The sequence below is a fragment of the Panthera onca genome, chromosome D1 (assembly GCF_046562875.1).
Source record: "Panthera onca isolate mPanOnc1 chromosome D1, mPanOnc1 haplotype 2, whole genome shotgun sequence".
Classification (NCBI taxonomy): domain Eukaryota; kingdom Metazoa; phylum Chordata; class Mammalia; order Carnivora; family Felidae; genus Panthera; species Panthera onca.
This window is the reverse complement of record NC_138348.1, coordinates 60,908,552-60,929,344: the sequence shown is the minus strand read 5'-3', so window position 1 is coordinate 60,929,344 and position 20,793 is coordinate 60,908,552. Positions and strand designations below refer to the sequence as shown.

Sequence of the window (20,793 nt, the reverse complement as noted above, 5' to 3'; positions counted from 1 at the left end):
TTCCCCTCAAAGAAGTTTGTCCAAAACTGTCAGAGACAAATGTTTAACAATGCAGCTGCCTGATGCGTTAGATAGCAGGGCAAACAAGGTTAACCAAAAAACTCAAAAGGGAAAACTGGAAAATGAGATCTCCATAGAGGGCTCTGAAAAACTCTGATATGAACCTTGGTATTGAAATGGTGATACACATGTCCAGGATTGTGCATATGCTCAGGAATGACATGAGAAGGCCCTACACACACCACTCTGGCTAATCTTGAGACTCAGCATAAGCAAGAAATAGGCAGAATTTTATTTTATTTTATTTATTTTATTTTTTATTTTTTTAATGTTTATTTACTTTAGAGAGAGATGGAGCATGAGTGGGAGAGGGGCAGAGAGAGAGGGGGACACAGAATCCAAAGCAGGCTCCAGGCTCTGAGCTGTCAGCACAGAGCCCGATGTGGGGCTCGAACTCATGGACCGCAAGATCATGACCTGAGCCGAAGTCGGACGCTCAACCAACTGAGCCACCCAGGCACCCCTAAATAGGCATAATTTTAAACTGCCTGGCTGAGTGTTGACTACATACCGCAAACTGCAAACAGAGCCCCTCAGCAAATACTGGAATACCTACTGGTTCCAGGCATATAAGGAAATCTCTGTCAAATCATTATCTCAGGAAACTATATTCAAAGAACTAAAGGAAAGTATAAGGACAATACCTTAAAAATTAGAGAATATCAATAAAGAGATAGAAATTATTTTTTAAGGACAAAATAGAAATTCTGGAGTTGAAAAGTATAATAACTGAAGTGAAAATTTTACTAAAAAGGCTCAACAGATGGTAAGAGTCAGCAAAAGTGAAAAATACATTAATTTAGATTATCCAATGTGAGAAAAAAGGGAAAAGAATGAAGAAAACGAACAAAGCCTCAGACATCTGAGGGACTACCATCTAAAATACCAATATACTCATAATGGATATCAAAGGAGAGGAGAGACAGAATGGGCAGAAGGGATATTTGAAGAATGACTGAAAATCCTCCCAATTTGACAAAAACAACAATGCACATATCCAAAAAGCTCAATATATTCCACATAAGATAAATTCAAAGTGATCCACATGTAGACACATCACAGTGAAACTGTCAAAGACAAAAGACAAAGAATTTTGAAAGTAGCAAGAGAGGAATGACCTGTCAAGTCCAAGGAAGAACTTTAACAGTTGGGTTTCCCGTTAGTAAACAATGAAGCCAAAAAAGTGGGATGACATATACAAAGGGCCAAGAGAAAAAGACTTAAACAAATTTTTTTTTAATGTTTATTTTTGAGAGAGAGAGAGACAGAGCATGAGCAGGAGACGGCCAGAGAGAAAGAGAGAGAGAGAGCAAGAGAGAGAGAGAGAGAGAGAGAGAGAGGAAGAGGGAGAAGGAGAGGGAGACACAGAATCTGAGCAGGCTCCAGGCTCTGCACTGTCAGCATAGAGCCTGACGTGGAGCTCAAACTCATGAACCATGAGATCATGACCTGAGCCCAAGTTGGACACCTAACTGACTGAGCCACACAGGCACCCCAAGAAAAAGACTATTAATCAAGAATTATGTATCAAGAAAAATTATCCTTTAAAACTGAAGGATCAACTTTCATCATTACAGCATGAGGAGCTCCATAACCTGCTCCAAAATGAAAATTATTAAAGGAAACAAAAACTAGGGGCGCCTGGGTGGCTCAGTCGGTTAAACGTCCTACTAGCTCAGGTCACGATCTCGTGGTCCGTGAGTTCGAGCCCCGCGTCGGGCTCTGGGCTGATGGCTCAGAGCCTGGTGCCTGCTTCCAATTCTGTGTCTCCCTCTCTCTCTACCCCTCCCCCATTCATGCTCTGTCTCTCTCTGTCTCAAAAATAAATAAAACGTTAAAAAAAAAATTAAAAAAAAAAGAAACAAAAACTAAAACACACACACACACACACACACACACACACACACACACAAAAGACAAATTTTAACCACCCACCCCCAAGAAAACAATTGGAAAAAAGAATACCACTCAAAGCCTTTGGAAATGATTCTAAGAGCAAACAGCAAATGAAGAAACATCTTTTGAGGTGCCTGTTTGGCTCGGTCAGTTAAGCATCCAACTTCAGCTCAGGTTATGATCTCGCAGTTTGTGGGCTCGAGTCCCACACTGGGCTCTTTACTGTCAGCAAGGAGCCTGCATGGGATCCTGTCTCGTGTTCTCTCTCTGCCCCTCCCCCACTCGCTCGCTCTCTCTAAATAAACTCAAAAAAACAGAAAAAGAAAAGAAACATCTCTTCAGGAAATTCTATAAATATTTGGTAGGCAAGGTGAATATCTATGGTTTTTCAGGAAGACTGCTGCCTGCTTCTCCACTCCCAGCCAGTGAGGTGGATACTCCACTGGATTGCATCAGCCTACAACACAGAGCTGTTTCCCCTTTCAGCTACCAACTGGAAGGCTTTGTTCCTGGGAGGAACAGGACTTAAGCGTTTCTCATCCTGCTCCCAGCTGTCTGTTGCCGAGAAGTCCTAAGTGAATGTGGTTGAGAGGTAGGGGCTCCCTTCTTTCACCCAACCTCTACCTTGGGAGACTCTACCTGGGTATGGCATAGTGAGAATCCTGTAAGAAGTACAATACAAGGAAAATGCAAGTTCAAACCACAACGAGATAATGTTTCACACCCACCCAGATGATACAATAAAAACAAACAAACAAAAAAAACAGTGAGGAGAGATTTAGAAAAATTGGAACCTTCATAATTCCTAAAATCTTTGTAAAACAATTTGGCAGTTCCTCAAAAAATTAAACATAGAGTTGTCACATGACCCAGCATTTCCAATCTTAGGTATATACCTAAGAGAAATGAATGATTTTGTTCACATGAAAAGTCTAGAATAAGCACATCTATAGTAACAGAAAGTAGATTAGGGGCTCCTGGCTGGCTTAGTCAGTAGAGCATGTGACTCTTGATCTTGGGATCGTGAGTTTGAGTCCCAAGTTGGGTGTAGAGATTACTTAAAAAAATAAAATCTTAAAAACAAAAAAAAAGTAGATTAGTAGTTGTAGGAGATGGGGGGAGGAAAGAGAAGTGACTGCTAATGGTTATGAGGTTTCCTTTTGGGATGGTAAGTATATTCTGGAATTAGTAGTGGTAAGTACTGTACAAGTGTATGACAATAGAAAGTCCATTGAATTGCATAATTTAAAAGGGTGAGTTAATGGTACCTGAGTTATATCTCTGGGTGGGGAAGTGAGAGGAGGAGGGAGAAGGCCAGGGAGAGGGAAAGGGAGAGGGAGAGAGAGAGACAGAGAGAGAGGAATAGTTACTTTTCACTTGGTCATTATGGCTTAGGAGGTTGGAAATCATTTGGTCAGCCTCATGCAGTGTCAACCACACACTCATAGCTTACCTCAGTTCCTGTTTCTCTCCAGTCCCAAGCCCGACTTCCCCCTGGCCACACTTTGCAGTCCTTATAGGTTTTAGTAGAGCCTTGTACTTTCATTTGCCCCCATGATAGGGAAGCAATTTCAGGGGAGGACATAAGGAACTTAACTGAACTCTGAAATTAAAAGAAAAATATGTCAAATAAGTTATGAAGTAAGGTTGAAAACAACTCCAAAACACAGGAGCTAGTCTACATACAAAAATGTATTCTAAAATGTAATACTATATACAAAATACAGGAAACCCTGGTCCGCTGTGAGTTAACTTTGTCATTTATGTGGTTGTCACTTCTTCTCTAGAGGTCTAAAAAGTAAAATGTTATTCTTGGGATCCTGAATCATTTAACCATGGAAACTAGATACTACATTACTAAGACTCTGGGTGGAATTCTCGATATTTTTTGAGAGATAAAATTAAAAGATTTACTTCAGCATGATGGAGTAAGGAGGTTGACACATCGTCTCCCCAAAAAGTAAGTATAAAGCTGTACAAGTCTTTCAAAATAATAACTTGGCACTCTAGAAATAATAATAAAGGCATACTACAAGCTGCAAAGTGCTAATTTATGAAAGCCACTGTATTTCAGAGATCAATAACATGGCTTGCTGTTCCTGCCTGGGATTACTGTCATGTCCCCACATCAGTTCTGTTGGCACAGAGGTTCACCTTGGTTGAGGCAGAACATGAAAACCAACAACAGACTTGCTGCTTTGGCCAGAGGAGGCTTGATTGATTTAGAGCATTAGAAGTTAAACTGGTGAGCTCAGCGGCAAGCAAGCAAACATGGATGGCAGGTGGCTCTGCTTCCTTGCTACTGTGAGTGTTTGGGGCAAGCAATGGATTTGCAGAGTAGGCAGGGATTTAACAGGAATTTCTCAGAGCTCACATGGCTATAGGGGGCTTGATGAGCTCTCCACATATCTGGAGTGGACCAATTGCTGTGAGTATGTGTATCAAAGACACAAACTGAGTAGGCCTAAATCATGCAAACATTCTGGGCCAGTGGAACCAACAGCACATGCAAAATAAAGAAGAAAGCACAAGAGCACTTAGAACAAAGTAAAAGCCAGGTGAGACATGAAAACAACATGAACATTGAAAGTACTCCCCAGTGCACACACTGACCCACCAGTAGAGTGAAAGTCTTACTGGCTTGAGTTGTTTGAACACAGTCTTTCTTTGACTGAATACTAAGCTATGTAGGAAGCCGAACTTAAAAATAAAAACTGGAAAAGAAATTAAGGAGCACCTGGCTGGTTCAATTGGATGAGCATGCGATTCTTGATCTTGAGATCATGAGTTCGAGCCCCACATTGGGTGCAGAGATTATTAAAAAAATAAATAAACTTAAAAAAAATGAATAGGGGTGTCTGGGTGGTTCAGTCGGTTAAGTGTCTGACTCTTGGCTTCCCCTCAGGTCATGTTCTCACAGTTCATGAGCTCAAGCCCCCCATCAGGCTCTGCACTGGCAGCATGGAGTCTGCTTGGGATCCTCTCTCTTTTTCTCTCTCTCTCAAAATAAATATACTAAAAAAATAAATGAATAAAAATTAAAAACAGATTTCAGTGGACACACATTGCATGAGAGACAGAATTTACAGATTTAGTCTAAGCAAGTGACTAAGTACAAAGAACAATAATGGGCAGGGGGAACATCAGAACCTAGGCTTCCAACAATGTATTCTAAAATATTCAGTTTTGGAGCATCTGGGTGGCTCAGTCTGTTGGGCGTCTGACTTGGGTCAGGTCATGATCTCGCGGCTCGTGAGTTCAAGCCCTGCATCGGGCTCTGTGCCGACGGCTCAGAGCCTGGGGCCTGCTTCAGATTCTGTGTCCCTCTCTCGCTCTGCCCCTCCCCCATTCATGCTCTGTCTTTCAGGAATAAATAAGCATTAAAAAAAAATTAAAAATATTAAGTAACTTTTGAAAATTGGTCTAAGGGAAGTATAATGAATTGCTATGAGTATTGAAAAAGACTTCTGTGTTAGTTGGCTAGAACTTCCATAACAAAATACCACAAACTGAGTGGCTTAAAAAACAGAAATTTATTTTCTCAGTCTGGAGGCTGGAAGTCCAAGATCAAGGTGCCAACAGGGTTGATTTCTGGTGACACCTCTCTTCTGGCTTGCAGATGGATTTCTCCTTACTTTGTCTTCACATGGCCTTTTCTTTGTGCATTAGAACTCTTGGTGTCTTTCTTGATCTTTTTGGGGGGGGTGTGTGGTAGGGTTCAAATTCCTAATTCAATCTTTTTACTAGTTATAATTCCATTCAGATTTTCTACTGTTTTTTGAGTTTCAGTAGTTTGTATTGTTCTATTCATTTCACTTAGATTATCTAATTTGCTGGCAAACAGTTATTTATAATATTCCTTTATAATCCTTTTTAAAAATTACTGTAGTTATGTCCCCTTGTTCATTTCAGTTACTTGACTTTTCTGTTTTCATCTTTGCCAGTCTAGCTAAAGACTTGTCAATTTTGTAGTTATCTTCAAAGAATCAATTTTTGGATTTGTTGCTTTTCTCTATTTTTCTATTCTCTCTTTCATGAAGATCTATGCTAATCTTTATCATTTCCTTCCTCCTATTTATTTTGTGTTTAGTTTGCTGTTTTCCAGTTTTATAAAGATGGAAACTTAGGTTATTGATTTGAAATAATCTTTAAAAAAATTTTTTTAATGTTTATTTTTTTGAGAGAGAGCGTGAGCAGGGGAGGGGGGAGGGGGAGAGAGAGAGAGAGAGACAGACAGACAGACAGACAGACAGATGCAGAATCTGAAGTAGGTTCCAGGCTCTGAGCTGTCAGCACAGAGCCCAACGCAAAACTCGAATGCAAGAACCTAGAGATCATGACCTGAGCTGAAGTCGATTATGACCTGACTCATAACCCACTGAGCCACCCAGGAGCTTCTGAAATCATCTTCTTAAATATAGGCATTTACATATAGCGTATTTCTCTTTAAGTAGTGTTTTAGGTGTATCCCCTAAGTTTTGGTTTTTTTGTTTTCATTTTTATTTATCTCAAAGTATTTTCTAATTTTATGATTTCTTCTTTGAACAATTGGTTATTTGGGTGTGTGTCACTTAACATCCATATACAAATTAATTTTCCAAATTTTCTTCTGTTTTTTATTCTGGCTAAATTGCATGTTTGGAGAACATGTTTGGCATAATTTCACCATGCTTAAATTTGTTGAGACTTCTTTTTTATGCCCTAGCACATGGTTTATCTTGGAGAATTTTCCATGTGTACTTGAGAAAAATGTGTATTCAGCTATTGTTATGCAGTATCCATAGATGTTTGTTAACTCTAGTTATTTTGTTGTGTTTTTCAAGCAAATTTCTTTGTTTACAGTCTGCTCAGTTGTCCTAGATGACCATTACTGAAAGTGGAGAATTGGGGCGCCTGGGTGGCTCAGTGGGTTAAGTGTCCAACTTCGGCTCAGGTTATGATCTTGCAGTTCGTGAGTTCGAGCCCCATGTTGGGGTCTGTGCTGACAGCTTGGAGCCTGGAGCCTGTTTCAAATTGTATCTCCCTCTCTCTCTTCCCCTCCACCATTCATGTTCTGTCTATCTCTCTCTCAAAAATAAACTTAAATAATAATAATAATAAAAAGAAAGTAGAGTATTGAAGTTTCCAAGTAGTATTGTTGAATTCCTCTATTTCTCCTTCCAATTCTGTCAGTTTTTGCATCTTGTGTATTAGGGCTCTTGATGTATTGATTCCTTGTGGTTTTGATAAACCTCTAGCTTTAGGAATGAAGCACTGACCTTTGTATATCTTGCTGTAGGAATGAAGCATTGACCTAGGCTAATGCATTCAGTACATTCTACTTTCACTTTCTATACTGGGCACACTGGCTCATAGTTGAATGTGAGAGCTGAGATGGACCAATCAGTGTCAGTTTGGGGCCTTTTTGGGGGAGCTTCTGAGATATTGAGGCTGGGATGTATAGAATATAGAAAAGTACCTTGAAACTGCTAGTACTATGAGGGAAATCGGTCTGAAAATTCAACCCATGAATAGGAAGACTAAACAGAGAGAAATACTGAGAAACAGACTTACCACCTGATTAGACCATACCTCAAGCATGACCTACCACTGGTCTTTTCAGTTATGTAAGGTAATAAATTTCCTTTATGTTTAAGCCTGTTTGTCTTTTACTTGCAAATTAAAGTATTTTGACACAATTTATTTTAATGATTCACCAGATATCCGAATATCATCTTAAGAGTACTAAAGAAATACTTTTGCAACCTAGTTCTGCTTGGTACTTAGAAAATTGGTGTGCATGACATATACAATTTTACTGAATGAAAAATATACGATAGCTACTGTATTCATGCTTAGATGTCATCTAGGAGTGTGATATTAAAGCAGGAATTTTACCCAATAATATCTATTTCCTTTGTCATAATCAAGTGATAAAGATCCCATTTGTTCATTCATCCAGACATTCATTCATTTATTTTCCTCCACATGTAAAGGTAAGGGAATGTGTTTCAAACTCTTTGTCTAAACCACAGCAACAAATACATTTTATGTCATAATACATGCCGGCAAACATACATATTTCACAAATATTTCTTGCAATATGCTTATACTTATCCTTACTATAGATGATACACTATTTTCTGTTCTATTTTTTTAGCACTGTTCTATTTTTATTCTTTTTCATTTTTAATGTAATTCTGGTCTTGATCCACCACATTGATTTTAAAACTATGGGTCATGACCCAGTGTTTAAAAAATATTGCTATAGGCTAGGGCTATATTCAAAATAAATAATGAGGGCAGCATGTGCACTGGCTACATCAAGATGGGAGTGGACTTTTTATTTAAGGTCAATTAAGTAATGACCTTATCAAAATTTTTGTCTCTTTCTGCAAAACTGTTGTTAAAGATGTGTTCTAGGTCAGATTTTTCTTAAAATGGGGTCTTCAGATCCCCAGGTCTAGAGATACATAGATGTATCTGAAAGTTCTACCAATATGTTTTAATTTCAATTTGTGTTTAAGCAGTATTACTTAAAAAACGTATTTTACTATACATTAAATAAAAACTTTTCTTTTGCTATGATAAGTCACAACTATAAACGTTTTCCTAAAGTAAGACTTTCTTTTTTGTTTTTTATTTTTTCATTGTGGCAAAATATACATAAAATAAAATTTACCCCTTTAACCATTTTTTTTTCTTAAGTGGGCTTCATAAGCCCAGCATGGAGTCCAACCTGATGCCTGAACTCACACCATGAGAGACCTGAGCTGAGATCAAGAGTTAGCTGAGAGAGGTACCGGTAGCTCAGTAGGTTGAGCTTCCAGCTCTTTATTTTGGCTCAGGCCATGAGCTTGTGGTTCGTGGGATCTAGCCCTGTGTCCATCTCTGGACTCTCAGCGTGGAACCTGCTTGGGATTCTCTCTCCCTCTCTCTATGCCCCTCCCCCACAAACGCTCTTCTCCCCACCCCCCACCCCCATAAATAAACTTTAAAAAATTTTGAAAAGGGGAGCCTGAGTGGCTCAGTTGGTTGAACATCTTGGTTTCAACCCAGGTCATGGTCTCATGGTTGGTGAATTTGAGCCCCGCTATCAGGCTCCACACTGATGGTATGGAGCCTGCTTGGGATTCTTTCTCTCTCCCCCTCTCCCCGGCCCCTCCCCCCCATTTGCATGCTCTCTTTCTTTCAAAATAAATAAACTTAAAAAAAATCTTTAAATTAAAAAAGATAAAAAAAAGAGTCAGCTGAGATCAGGTCAGATGTTCAATGGACTGAGCTACCCAGGCACCCCCCTTTTCAATAATTTTTAAGTGTATACTTCAGTGGCATGAAGTATAGTCACACTGTTGTGTTGACTTTAATTTTTCACAGCAGTATTTCTTAAAATGTAATTTTCAAGAGTATTTGAGAAATTTCAAAAAAACATTTTTCCCTTTAAAAAGAGTTTGTGTATTACTCAGGATTAGGAGTCAGTATTGTAGGTTACACATTGAACTTACAATCTAGATTTATTTTTCCTCCCTTGACAAAAATGAATATTTTTCTTTAGATAATGAGAATGATGTAGAGCATTGTGCTTTTTTTCCCCTAGAAACACAGAAATTCAATAATTGTAAGCATTTTCTGTTCCCAATATAATTATTTGCCTGTACTGTATATCTTTACCTTCCTTTCATCATAAATTGTCCTATTTTACTTTGTATTATACTTTATTATTATTTTATTATATTATATTTATTATAATATATATATAATATATATATTTATTATATTATTATTTTATTATATTATACTTTGTTTCAAATTCTTTTTAAAAAGGTACTATGTAAGTTTTAAATGCACGCTGAAAATTCTGGCTCAAAGTAGTAGACTATATAAATTATGGCTGAATTCAATCTAAATTTTAGAAATTCCTTTGTTCAATAATAGCAACTAATGTTTTAAAAATAGTTATAATGAATGTGCCAGGGATTGCGCTAGTCAATTTACTGTGAATACCTAGTAAAATCCTACCATTTAAGTACATTTATTACCCCCACTTCACAGAGGTTCAAAGAAATGAAGAATCTTCTGTAATGTCCTGAAGCAGTTCTGTTAGGACCCAAGTCTGGCTGACTTCCAAAGCTCAGGCTCCTAACCATAACGCACCGTTACATTCCAAGCTGCACATTCTACTTTGCAAGATTGATAGTTTTCTGAGATTCTTTGTGGGAGAATGATCACTGCTGCCCCCAATGAAATTGAACCTTGTCTTCTTCACTGCTGCCGCAATGAAACTGAACCTTGTCTTCTAACAAAGTTTTTGCTCTTGCACCAAGTCGCTATCCTGTCCGTTTTCTTAGTGGAGTCCTAGCCCACCAACTGACCCTGGTCCCCTATAAGATCTTTGTGCCTCAAGAGTCCCTTCCCCTCACACCCTGGCAACCACAGCAGGGCCCTGTCCCCTCACACCTTGGTCGGCCTGAAGAGCCTGGTCCCTTCAAGACCCTGATCTCCTTGCAGGGCCCCAATTCCTCAGCTAGGTGATCCCCGCAGAGCCTCATTCCCTCAGGTCCTCGTCCCCCAGAGCCCTCAGACCCTGTTTTTCAGTATAGCTACGATACTTGTGCCCCAGCAGACAGCAATACCCTTCAGCAAAGCTTCGCAGGCACTTCTTACAAAGGTCTCACCCCAATCCCTAATTAAGAGCACTTCTCAGCCTTTCCCCTTTCCAACCTTCTCCCAGAACCGTGCTTTTCGATTCTCCTCTTTTTCTGCTTCTTATTCACTCTCCTAAACTTCCCCCACCATCTGATGGCCGGGTTTTAGATCCCGGAGCTCCCACAAAACTCACCCAACGTCCCCTCTCCACGAGAGTTGCGATCCCACACCGCTCCGCGCTTTACCTCTCACCTTGGTTGGTTCAGGCCCTCTCGGCTAAGAGCTCCCCCCACTCGCCCCGCCCCGAAAAAGCCTTTCAGCCAGTCGTCGCCAGAAGCCCCGCCCCCTCCAAGACTATTGGCCACCACTCCTAAAAAGTCCCGCCTCTTCAAGCTTCCAGTCCTCCTCCCTGCCCCGCTTCCCTTGTTTTCATTCCCCCTGTCACACGAGGCTGTGGCAAACCCAAAGTGGGAGGGGCGAGGAAGAGGGAGGGAAGGGGGCGGAAAGAGGGCGGAAAGTGAAAGGCACAGAGCGCCTCTCTTTCCCTCGTCTGGTTGGGTTCTCGACTGCTCCGAGCATCCGTTGTATTGTGGGATCGCGGCGCCGTGCCTGAGACGCTCGGATCCGCAGGAGAGCCTACTCACTAGCGCCTCCTGTTGTCTGTAAAGCTGCCCTGCCATTCCTCGGCACCTAACTCCCTCCACCCCCCCCATCGCCTCCTCCTCCATCCTCCAGTTCAAAATGGCGGCGGCGGCAGCAGCGGCGGCCGCGATGGCTCCTCCGGGCTGCCCGGGTTCGTGCCCCAACTTCGCCGTAGTCTGCTCCTTTTTGGAGCGCTACGGGCCGCTGCTCGACCTGCCTGAGTTGCCGTTCCCTGAGCTGGAGCGGGTGCTGCAGGCGCCGCCGCCGGACGTCGGCAGTGGAGAAGGTAAGCGAGGGGCCCGAACGCCCGGCGGGAAGCGGCCCTGGCACGCTCCTTCTCTCCGCTGTTCACGGATATCCCGGGCCTCCGCGGCTCTGTCCTTCCCCTGGGGCGCAGCTCCGCCCGGCCTGGCCTCTCCGCCCAGCCCCCAGGGTCTTGAGCAGTGGGGAGGCGGGGCAGAGACCCCCTAGGGCCACCGGGCCTGGCGCCGAGCGGAGGTGGGGGCGTCGCGGGCTAGATGTGGGCTGGGGGCGTGGAGGGGTCATTGTGCTGATCGGCGGCCCCTGGGACTGCTCCCCGGCGGCAGGGGCCGGTCCTCCACCCCTTCTCCCCCTGGGTGGCGGGGGAAGGGGAGCGCAGGTTCCGGCCAGCTTTGCGCTTTTCTCCTCCTCCCTTGCCTTGCTCCTTCCCCTCCTCCCACCATCCACCCGACCATCTCGGGGGAGGCTGGGCTCATCTTCTCGGGGCGCCCCTTTCTCTCCCTCCACCTGGGTGGGCGGGGGCCAGCGGACACTTCAGCTCTCCCTCCCTCTAGTGGGAACTCCCCCGAGAGAGTCGGCTCGCGTCTCTCTTCCTTTCCCCTCGAGGGCCAGTTTAACCCCCAAAACTCCTTCCTCAGAGTAGGGAGGTTTGCTCCTCCCCCATGGGAGAGGGTCCTTCTCCATTCTCGCTTTGGGGGTCGAAGTCGGCAGCATCTCTCCACTTTGGAGGTTAGAGGGTTAATTTTTCCTCCCCCATAGTTTTCCTCCTCCTTCTCCCCACCTCCCCCCAAATAATAGAAAAGCATCTCCCCACTTTTCTAATCCCTTCCCCCTTCATCTTGGCAGCGGGGCTTAGGGGAAGAAGTCGCCCTCCCATTTGCAGGGTGGGGTGGGGTGGTTAGTATGTAGGCTGGAGGAGGGGCTCAGACGAAGGGGGAAACAGTTGAAGAAGGTGCTTGTTGCTCATGTTTCTCTCTCTGGTGCTGCTGGTCTATTATTGGTGTTCGCAAGTGGTGCTCCTTCCACATAAGGCCACCGCGCGGGTGCAGGGCGCATGCTCTGCCCGGCCCCATTGAAACTTCCTGCTGCTGCTGCTGGTTGTTTCGCTGGAGCATCTCAGCTCTGTGCCTGCTGCCTCCGGCCCTTACACTGAGCGCGTACACTCACCCCTTATTTATTTCTGATCCATGGCTCTCCTTCCTTGGCGTATTTCTTCCCTCAGAGAAGGTTTTTTTGTTTTGTTTTGTTTTCTCTCTGTATGCTAAGCATTGCCTTTATCTGGGAACAGCCCTTGGCTGGAAAAGAGACGTTTTCCAGACCTTTTTTTTGGTCCGTATTAGGTGGCTAAAGTGGACGGGGTATTGTATAAGACAGATAGCTGTTTCCTTTCTAAGAAAGCAAGGTTGCTCTTCAATTCTCCATGGAAATGAAGAAGTTTCTGCTAACAATCTTATTTACATTGCCAGGAAGGGTCCGAGTGTGAAGTTTTTCAAAATATTAGCTGTAGAGAAAATGATGTTATGACTACCAAAGACTCAAATTAATACAGCGTTTATGGTACAGGCACATATCCCTTCTTACCTGCCCAAATTTACCCTTAAACTCTGGCATATAAAAAGGTAGTTTTTTTTATGTAGTATGGAATAAGAGTGTGATAAGTTACATTGTATAAAGACTTCCTGCAGAATTTCTTTAGAAGTTAAGCTCCCCAATATAGGTATTTTATTATGAAATTGTAGTTATATTCAGGTTTTAGAGAAGTAGTCACTGAAATAGAATGCCTTAGTTGCTTTTAGGATACTGTTGGAAATGATAGTAATGTATGTATCTGGGAGAAATTTGGGAATTTGGGGAAAGAATTGCTGGCAGATTGTTTTTGGAATTTTCTTGGACCAAGATGAAAGGCAGGCATAGACCTGTGATGGCATTGCATTCTGGGTGGCATACAAGTTTGCTTGCCTTCCATTCCTTTTAAGTATTTTGGCCACTGCATTTGGCTTGTTAGTTATAGAAGAAAAAATATCAGGGTCAGTTTACTACTTCATCTTACCTTTCTATCTAGAATTGAACAATGGGCCATGTACTAAATGAAAAATGAGAAATATTCTGGGCTGAGAAATTGTACCAGTGGGCTCAGCCACTTCATTACCATTGGTATAGTTAAATCTATAATAATAGATCTTGTCATAATGTTACCTAAGAATAATTATTAATTAATGTTATACAGTTCAAGATGCTTGGCAAATGAAAAGTCTTACAGGTGAAATGCCATTACTGTGCAGGGAAAAGATTTTCAGGCCTTTGATGATGGTTAACCTACTTGTAACAGTTGGATAAAACAACACTGGCCAAACTAACAAGATTTGAACTGAGTCTTTTTATGAAGGAGTTGTGGTATACTAGAAAAAGTTAAAAGACATGGGTTTTCGCACTGAACAGTAATATATAAGTTGTAGGGCAAATTACTTAATTTTGATGGACCTCGTCTCTTCAGTAAATAGAGATAATTTTCTCAGGATTAAATGAAATATTTCAAAAATCCTTTCATAAACTAAGCGCTTGAAGTATTCTTGTATTACAAATTTTATTAAAGATGTTTATGAGAGAGAAGATCTACAAGTGTATTTTGAATTAAAATGTTAAATTCTAGTACGTTGTGAGAATAGGGGTGTGAGCTATTATACTCTTGGGGGAAAGTCTTTGTTATAATCAAATGAGTTTTGCTGTGTGTAAAATTTAACTATTTTTAAAAGACCATTCTTAATGTTACATAAAGAATCCTAGTTTATAAAATTCTTTGTTTTTTCTAGTGTGCTTATCCTTTAAAAGGTGCTTTTGAAAGTATATTCTTTTGAGTTGCCAGTTTAAGACTTTTCACCTCATCATTTTTTGTGATAGGTATAGCAACGTGATGACATCCTTTGGAGGAGTTTGTAGTTCTCTATATTGTCCTTGTTTAAGCACTTTTTGGTCTTTTCCCGAAAAATTTGTTCCTAAGTTTTTATTTGACATTGTGGCTTTAGTTTAGAAAGCTTCTTTTATCCTCCAGAGAGTTAATGATTAAATTTGGTTTAAGTTGGAATGATATAATAATAAGTAGCATTTATTGAGCATTTACTATGTGCAGACATCATCTCATTCCTCACAACTATTCTCTGAGGTTGGTACTATTACTCCTGTTGGGCAGGCATAGAACTAAGGTTCAGGAGTTTGATTCCACTGCCCAGTGCCCAAGATTATATAGTTATTGGTAGAATCTGATTTCTAACCTAGATCTGAGTCCAAAGCCAGAAAATTACAGAATACCTTGCCATAGGGCCATATTTCCCAGGTTGCATTAAAATACTCCAGGGTATTGCCACCAATTTATAGAGGCACCATGTGGTAGTTTAAATTTTCAAGGAAGATGCAGCAGTATTTGACATCTGTTGGTTGCCAGGTAAACTACTACTTGACATAACTCCTGATTTGAACATTAGATTATGCTATATTCCTTTGGGTGATGTATCTTTGTAAAGTTGGGTTTTGGGGGGTTGCTGTGACAAAATGTAACTGCATGAAAATCAGTGAGGAATAGGAAATCAGGATAGCAGTGTCCGATTTGATTCCAAGGTTTAACAAGTTGTTCATTGCCCAACCATAATATGCATTGTGTAAGTAAGTGTGATTATTTTGGAATGAAGTAAAAAAAAAATTTTTCAGCTAAAGTAGATTAGTTTTTCAAATTGCTGCTAACAACTTGGTAAGTGGAACTGTTAGTATTTCTTGGTTTAGTGTTGCTGTGAAAAAAATTAGTGAAATACTGAGGGTGTCATGAACCTAGAGAGCTTGGGAACCTGTGCTCTAGAGACTTTCATTGAGTTTGGGGGCTAGGAAGGAGTACTATATCCATTTTGACTTTATTTTGCAGGAAGAAAACCAAGGAGCACAGATTGATTTCATGTGTATATAGCCAACCATTGGTGCTCTTCAGACTATTCTGTTAAAAGTTCAGGGACGCCTGGGTGTCTCAGTCGGTTAAGCATCCAACCTCAGCTCAGGTCATGATCTCATGGTTCGTGGGTTTGAGCACCGCATCAGGCTCTGTGCTGACAGCTCAGCGCCTGGAGCCTGTTTCGGATCTGTGTCTCCCACTCTCTCTGTCCCTCCCCTGCTTGCACTCTGTGTCTCCTCTCAAAAATAAATAAACTTAAAAAAAAAAGAAGTCCACTTGTAGGTTGAAACTTGTGGGGAGAAAAATTTAGATTTCTCGTTGATGTTAGTTAGAATAGGAAAAGGGTGTACTAACTGAAGGGATGTGTGTGTGTGTGTTTAAATGTTTATTTTATTTTTGAGAGAGAGAGCACGTGTGCGTGCAAGCAGGGCAGGGTCAGGAAGAGGGAGACGGAGAATTGGAAGCAGGTTCCAGGCTCCTGGCTGTCAGCCCAGAGCCCATCGTGAGGCTCAAACTTATGAACCATGAGATCATCACCTGAGCCAATGTCAGAGGCTTAATTGACTGAGCCATCCAGGTACTGTGTGTGTGTGTGTGTGTGTGTGTGTGTGTGTGTGTGTGTGTGTGTGTGTTTAATATTTATTTTAGGGAGAGTGCAAGTGGGGGAGGGGCAGACAGAGGGGGACAGAGGATCCAAAGCCGGCTCTGCGCTGACAGGCTGACAGTGAGCCTGATATGGGGCGTGAACTCATGAACTGTGAGATAATGACCTGAGCTGAAGTTGGATGCTCAACCGTCTGAGCCACCCAGGTGCCCCACCCCATATGTGTTTTTAAAGTTTATTTATTTATTTTTGAGAGACTGGGAGAGAGTGCAAGTGGGGTAGTGGCAGAGAGAGAGGGAGAGAGAGAATCCTAAGCAGACTGCGCTGTGTGTTAGCCCAGTGTGGGGCTCGGACTCAACGAAATGTGAGATCATGACCTGAGCTGAAGTCATTGCTTAACCAACTGAGCCACCCAGGTGCCCCCTTTTTTTTTTTTTTTTTAATTTATTTTTTTAAGTAATCTCTATACTCAACTTGGGCCCTGAACTCATAACTGCAAGACCAAGCATTGCATGCTCCACCAACCAACTCAGTCAGCCAGGTATCCCTGAAGGTGTTGTTTTATCCCCATACACTCACAATCTACTTTTGCCCTCCTAATTCTGTGCTCTATATGGACATTCCCTAGCTTCCTCCTGACTGAAAGTGGATTATCAGGAGGTATATGGATACAAGTAAAAGTGGACATTGACTTTGTGGGATTACCAACACTCAAGGCTCCCAAGTGTCTTTCCTCTCCTTCAGAGAACATTCTTTTTGAAGAGGAAAATGTACTTTTTCATTCTTTAAAGATAGTTTTTGTATATGTATTGGTTGAAAAGTTATATATATCTAATATCAGTCTATTAAAGTATATGTGGGTAATGTGTTATGATTCCCATAGTTCTGTGGTTGAACTGAGTTATTTGTATGGTATTAAGTAAGTTGGATCCTTTGTTTTTGGTTTGATTTTTTTCGAGATTTTTATGTTATAAGAGCCATTTTATTTTATTTTTAATGCTTATTTTTGAGAGGGGGGAGGGGCAGAGAGAGAGAGAGAGAGAGAGAGGGAGAAAGAAGATTTAAAGTGGGCTCTGTCTGCACTGACAGCAGAGAGCCCCATGCAGGGCTCGAACTCATAAACCGTGAGATCATGACCTGAGCCGAAGTCAGATGCTTAACTGACTGACCCACCCAGGCGCCCGACTAGGGCAGTTTTAGATTCAGTTTGGTTTTTTTGCATTTTTAAATGATTCTTCATACAGCTTTTACAGTCAAATGTTAAGTACAAAAGAATATACCTTTTATATACAACTGGATTGTGACTGTAACTCCTACTAGTGCTAATTGAATTGTGTGACAGTTGTTTTTAGATGAACTATACAAAGTAGAAATATGACTTTACCATAACTGGAGCCACCATCTGTTGCTTTAAGCAAAAGATCTCATCAGATGCACGTGCCAAAAGTTGCATGGGTCAGCAGTAGTAGACCATTGGTGGTAGCATTGCTGGAATCGGAACCTGTTTGGGTTGAAAATGGCTCTGGTTTGGCTCTTCCACTTTTGAATAAAGAAATGTTCTTTAGACATTTTTTAGAAGGAAAGAGAGAAGTATATTCTCCATCATTTTTGGTATGTCACAGAGTTGAGGTATCCAAAAGTTGTGGAGGTTCCTGGCTTGTCCCAGTACTGGAGATGATAGGGACAGAGGATTTTTCTGGCTAAGTTGGGCTTGTTGTACAGACTGACTTGCTTGTTTTTTAATTGCTGAGAAATTTCTTTTGAAATTTATCTGTGTTTTAAAATCTCTGTTTGAAAGGTAAGCATTTAGCTATTAATATATGTATTGAATATCTGCTATATGCTAAGTATAGTAAACATGGTGTGGATTATTTTTAAAAAAACACTAATTAAACATGGGCTTTCTGTTAAGGATTTTCTAATCTAGTAAGAAGTAGCTCAGTTGAGTTGGACTTACAATTACCATTCAAAGGCTAAATTTTTTCTCTGAGTTTTTAGCAAGTGGAGTAATAGTCTATGAATACTAGTCTATAAATTAATAGACTAAAAATATCTCTATGACAATTTTATGCAGTGTGGAAAAGTAAGAACAACTCAGACCCAAAGTACATTTTAACCTGAGCCATATATTCAGTAAGGGAGATATTTATGTGTGTTCCTGATTTAAGAAAATTTTCTTTGTCTCTCTTTTCATGGATAGAGTCTTAAAATATTATGCCTTGGTACTTTTTGTTTTGTTTTTCTGTATGGTGGATCACATTATAAAGGGTATCAGGGTGTTTTCTATTTTTTGTGTGTGTGTTAGAGTTTTTACAGTACCAAATATTGCTTGAGAGAGTAATCTGGGGCTTCATTTTAAAAAGGATTTGTTCTTTCAACAAATGTTAATTGATTACCTACTATGTACCAGGCACATTTATATCCTGGGGATACATTAATGAAAAAGAGAAGATCCTTGTTTTTGTGGAGGTTATAGTTTACCAGCAAAAATAGACAGTGAAACAATAGGTTTTTTTTTAATATTCTTTTTAAGTTTATTTATTTTGAGAGAGAGTCACTCACACTTGTGAGTGGGGGAGGGGCAGAGAGAGAGGGAGAGAAATTTCATGAACTGTGAGATCATGACCTGAACCAAAATCCAGAGTCAGAGGCTTAACTGAGTGAGCCACCCAGGCACCCCAATAAGTTGGGTTTTTTTAAAAAATATATGAACAAGTAATATGCGCACTTGGTAATGATGTATATTTTAGTGAAGTTTGTTTTATAATTTGTTTAGCTCTGTGTCTGTACTATGCCTTTTTGCCTATATTTGTACATGTTTATCTTAATCATTTTCTAAGTAATAGGATTATAGATTTTTATTTTTTCTTTTCTTTTCACATTCCATATAATGATTATGTACTTCTTTGGTAATAACAAAAACATTATTTAAAAGTAGTCTTTTATCAAGAAGTGAAATGGGTGAAGGTGGTCAAAATTGGTCACCTTCCAATTATAAAATACATAAGTCATGGGGATGTAATGCAGAGTATGTTGACTATATGTAATAATACTGTATGGTATATTGGAGAGTTGCTAAGAGAGTAGATCACAAAATTTCTCATCAGAAGAAAAAAATTTGAAACTGTGTGCATTGATGAGTCTTAACTAGGTTTGTTGCAATGATCATTTTGCAGTATATACAAATATTGAATCACATTGTATACCTGAAACTAATATAATGTTATGTGTAAATCATATCTTTTTAAAAAAGTTTTTAAAAAGTCTTCTGCATGAGTTGAGTATTCCCCATCTTCCTTTGTCTGCTCACTGTACTCCTACCAATCATTAATCACCAGGTGATCTGTGAAATTTTTCCTGCTTTCTCTCTCTCTCAAATTAAATTAACCACTTCCACCTCCTCACCCCATGTGAACTCTTTTGTAGATTTTATAGAGCAATACCTATAAAACTTCTGTGCACTTACAGCCTCGCCTACAAGACTGCAAGCTCCTTGAGGGCAGGAATAAATATTTATGAAATGAATAATTATTTCCCAACTCATTATAGGACCATGTTCTGTTCTAAAACTTTTTTAGAATTAACTCTTATATAGCTCTTATATAAACATTTGCCAACATATGAGAATGAGATTCTTTCCATTCCTAGTCGGAAGTAATTGACATATTGGTTAGCACTAGCACTCAAAGTAACCAGATTTCATGTCTTGTTCCATTAGATGTAATATCGTATTTAAAATGAATGCATGGGGGTGCCTGGGTGGCTCAGTTGGTTAAGTGTACAACTCTTTACTTCAGCTGAGGTCATGATCTCACAGTTTGGTTCATGAGTTTGAGCCCTACATTGGGCTCTGGACTGACAGTGCAGAGTCTGGTTGGGATTCTCTCCCCCCGCCCCCTTTCTCTGTCCCTCCCCCACTCATGCTCTCTGAGTCTCTCTCCCATAATAAATAAATAAACTTTAAAAAAATCTAAATATATGGGGTCCCTGGGTGGTTCAGTAGGTTAAGCGTCCGAGTTCAGCTCAGGTCATGATCTTGCGGTCCTTGAGTTTGAGACCCTTGTCTGGCTCTATGCTGATAACTCAGCCTCAGGCCTGCTTCAGATTCTGTGTCTTCTCTCTCTGCCCCTCTCCCGTTCATGCTCTGTCTCTGCCTCAAAAATATATAGACATTAAAAAAATAAAAAATTAAAATATCTAAATATATTTAAAAAAATAAAATGAATGCATGTAATTAGTTAAAACCTAGTTAAAACCTAGTCACCCTAGTCTGTGATAGTCTAATGCAAGGTGAGCAAAGTATAGCTTGTAGGCCAAATCTGGCCCATTGTTTTGTAAATAAAGCTTTATGGGTGCACATCCATGCTTATTTGTTTACATAATTGTGGCTGCTTTCACACTAAAGTGGCAGAGGCAAGTGATTGTGGCAAAGAACATAAAGCTTGCACAAACTAAAGTGTTACCTGGCCCTTCACAGAATAAAAAAGAAATTTGTTGATCCCTATTCTAGTGAAGAAAGAAAGATGATTGTGGGTTTGAGTTTTCTCATTATTTATCTAATTTTACACACAACTCTTTAACTGTTATTCTTTTTAGGTTAGGTGAGTATTTTAAATCTTTTCTGTTAACAGAGTGATGATATTACATTGAACTAATTTTTTCCAAGGATAGCCATGGCTTCCTCTGTCTAATTGTCATATGGCAAGGCTGGGATGGGGGCCAAGTGACATAGTAATTGGCAGTAATGGTAAGAGTTGTAATATTGCTGTTA

The 20,793-nt window shown here is 40.5% G+C and overlaps 2 protein-coding genes across 3 annotated transcripts in view; one reads left to right on the top strand and one right to left on the bottom strand.

Annotated features, from left to right (window-relative positions):
• AAMDC (adipogenesis associated Mth938 domain containing) overlaps positions 1-10,902 on the bottom strand; it is a 30,338-nt gene extending 19,436 nt beyond the window's left edge. Inside the window, exons 1-2 of the mRNA XM_060605531.2 lie at positions 10,775-10,902; positions 3,410-3,559 (exon numbers count right to left, since the gene is read on the bottom strand). Of these exons, the coding sequence (XP_060461514.1) occupies positions 3,410-3,541 (132 nt within the window). The 5' untranslated portion in view covers positions 3,542-3,559; positions 10,775-10,902. The remainder of the gene's footprint in view (positions 1-3,409; positions 3,560-10,774) is intronic.
• A 190-nt stretch (positions 10,903-11,092) lies between these two features.
• RSF1 (remodeling and spacing factor 1) overlaps positions 11,093-20,793 on the top strand; it is a 155,320-nt gene continuing 145,619 nt past the window's right edge. Inside the window, exon 1 of one of the 2 annotated variants that reach the window (XM_060605526.2) lies at positions 11,093-11,509. In XM_060605526.2, coding sequence (XP_060461509.1) covers positions 11,323-11,509 — 187 coding nt within the window. In that variant the 5' untranslated portion in view covers positions 11,093-11,322. The remainder of the gene's footprint in view (positions 11,510-20,793) is intronic. The other variant, XM_060605525.2, reaches the window with a different exon arrangement.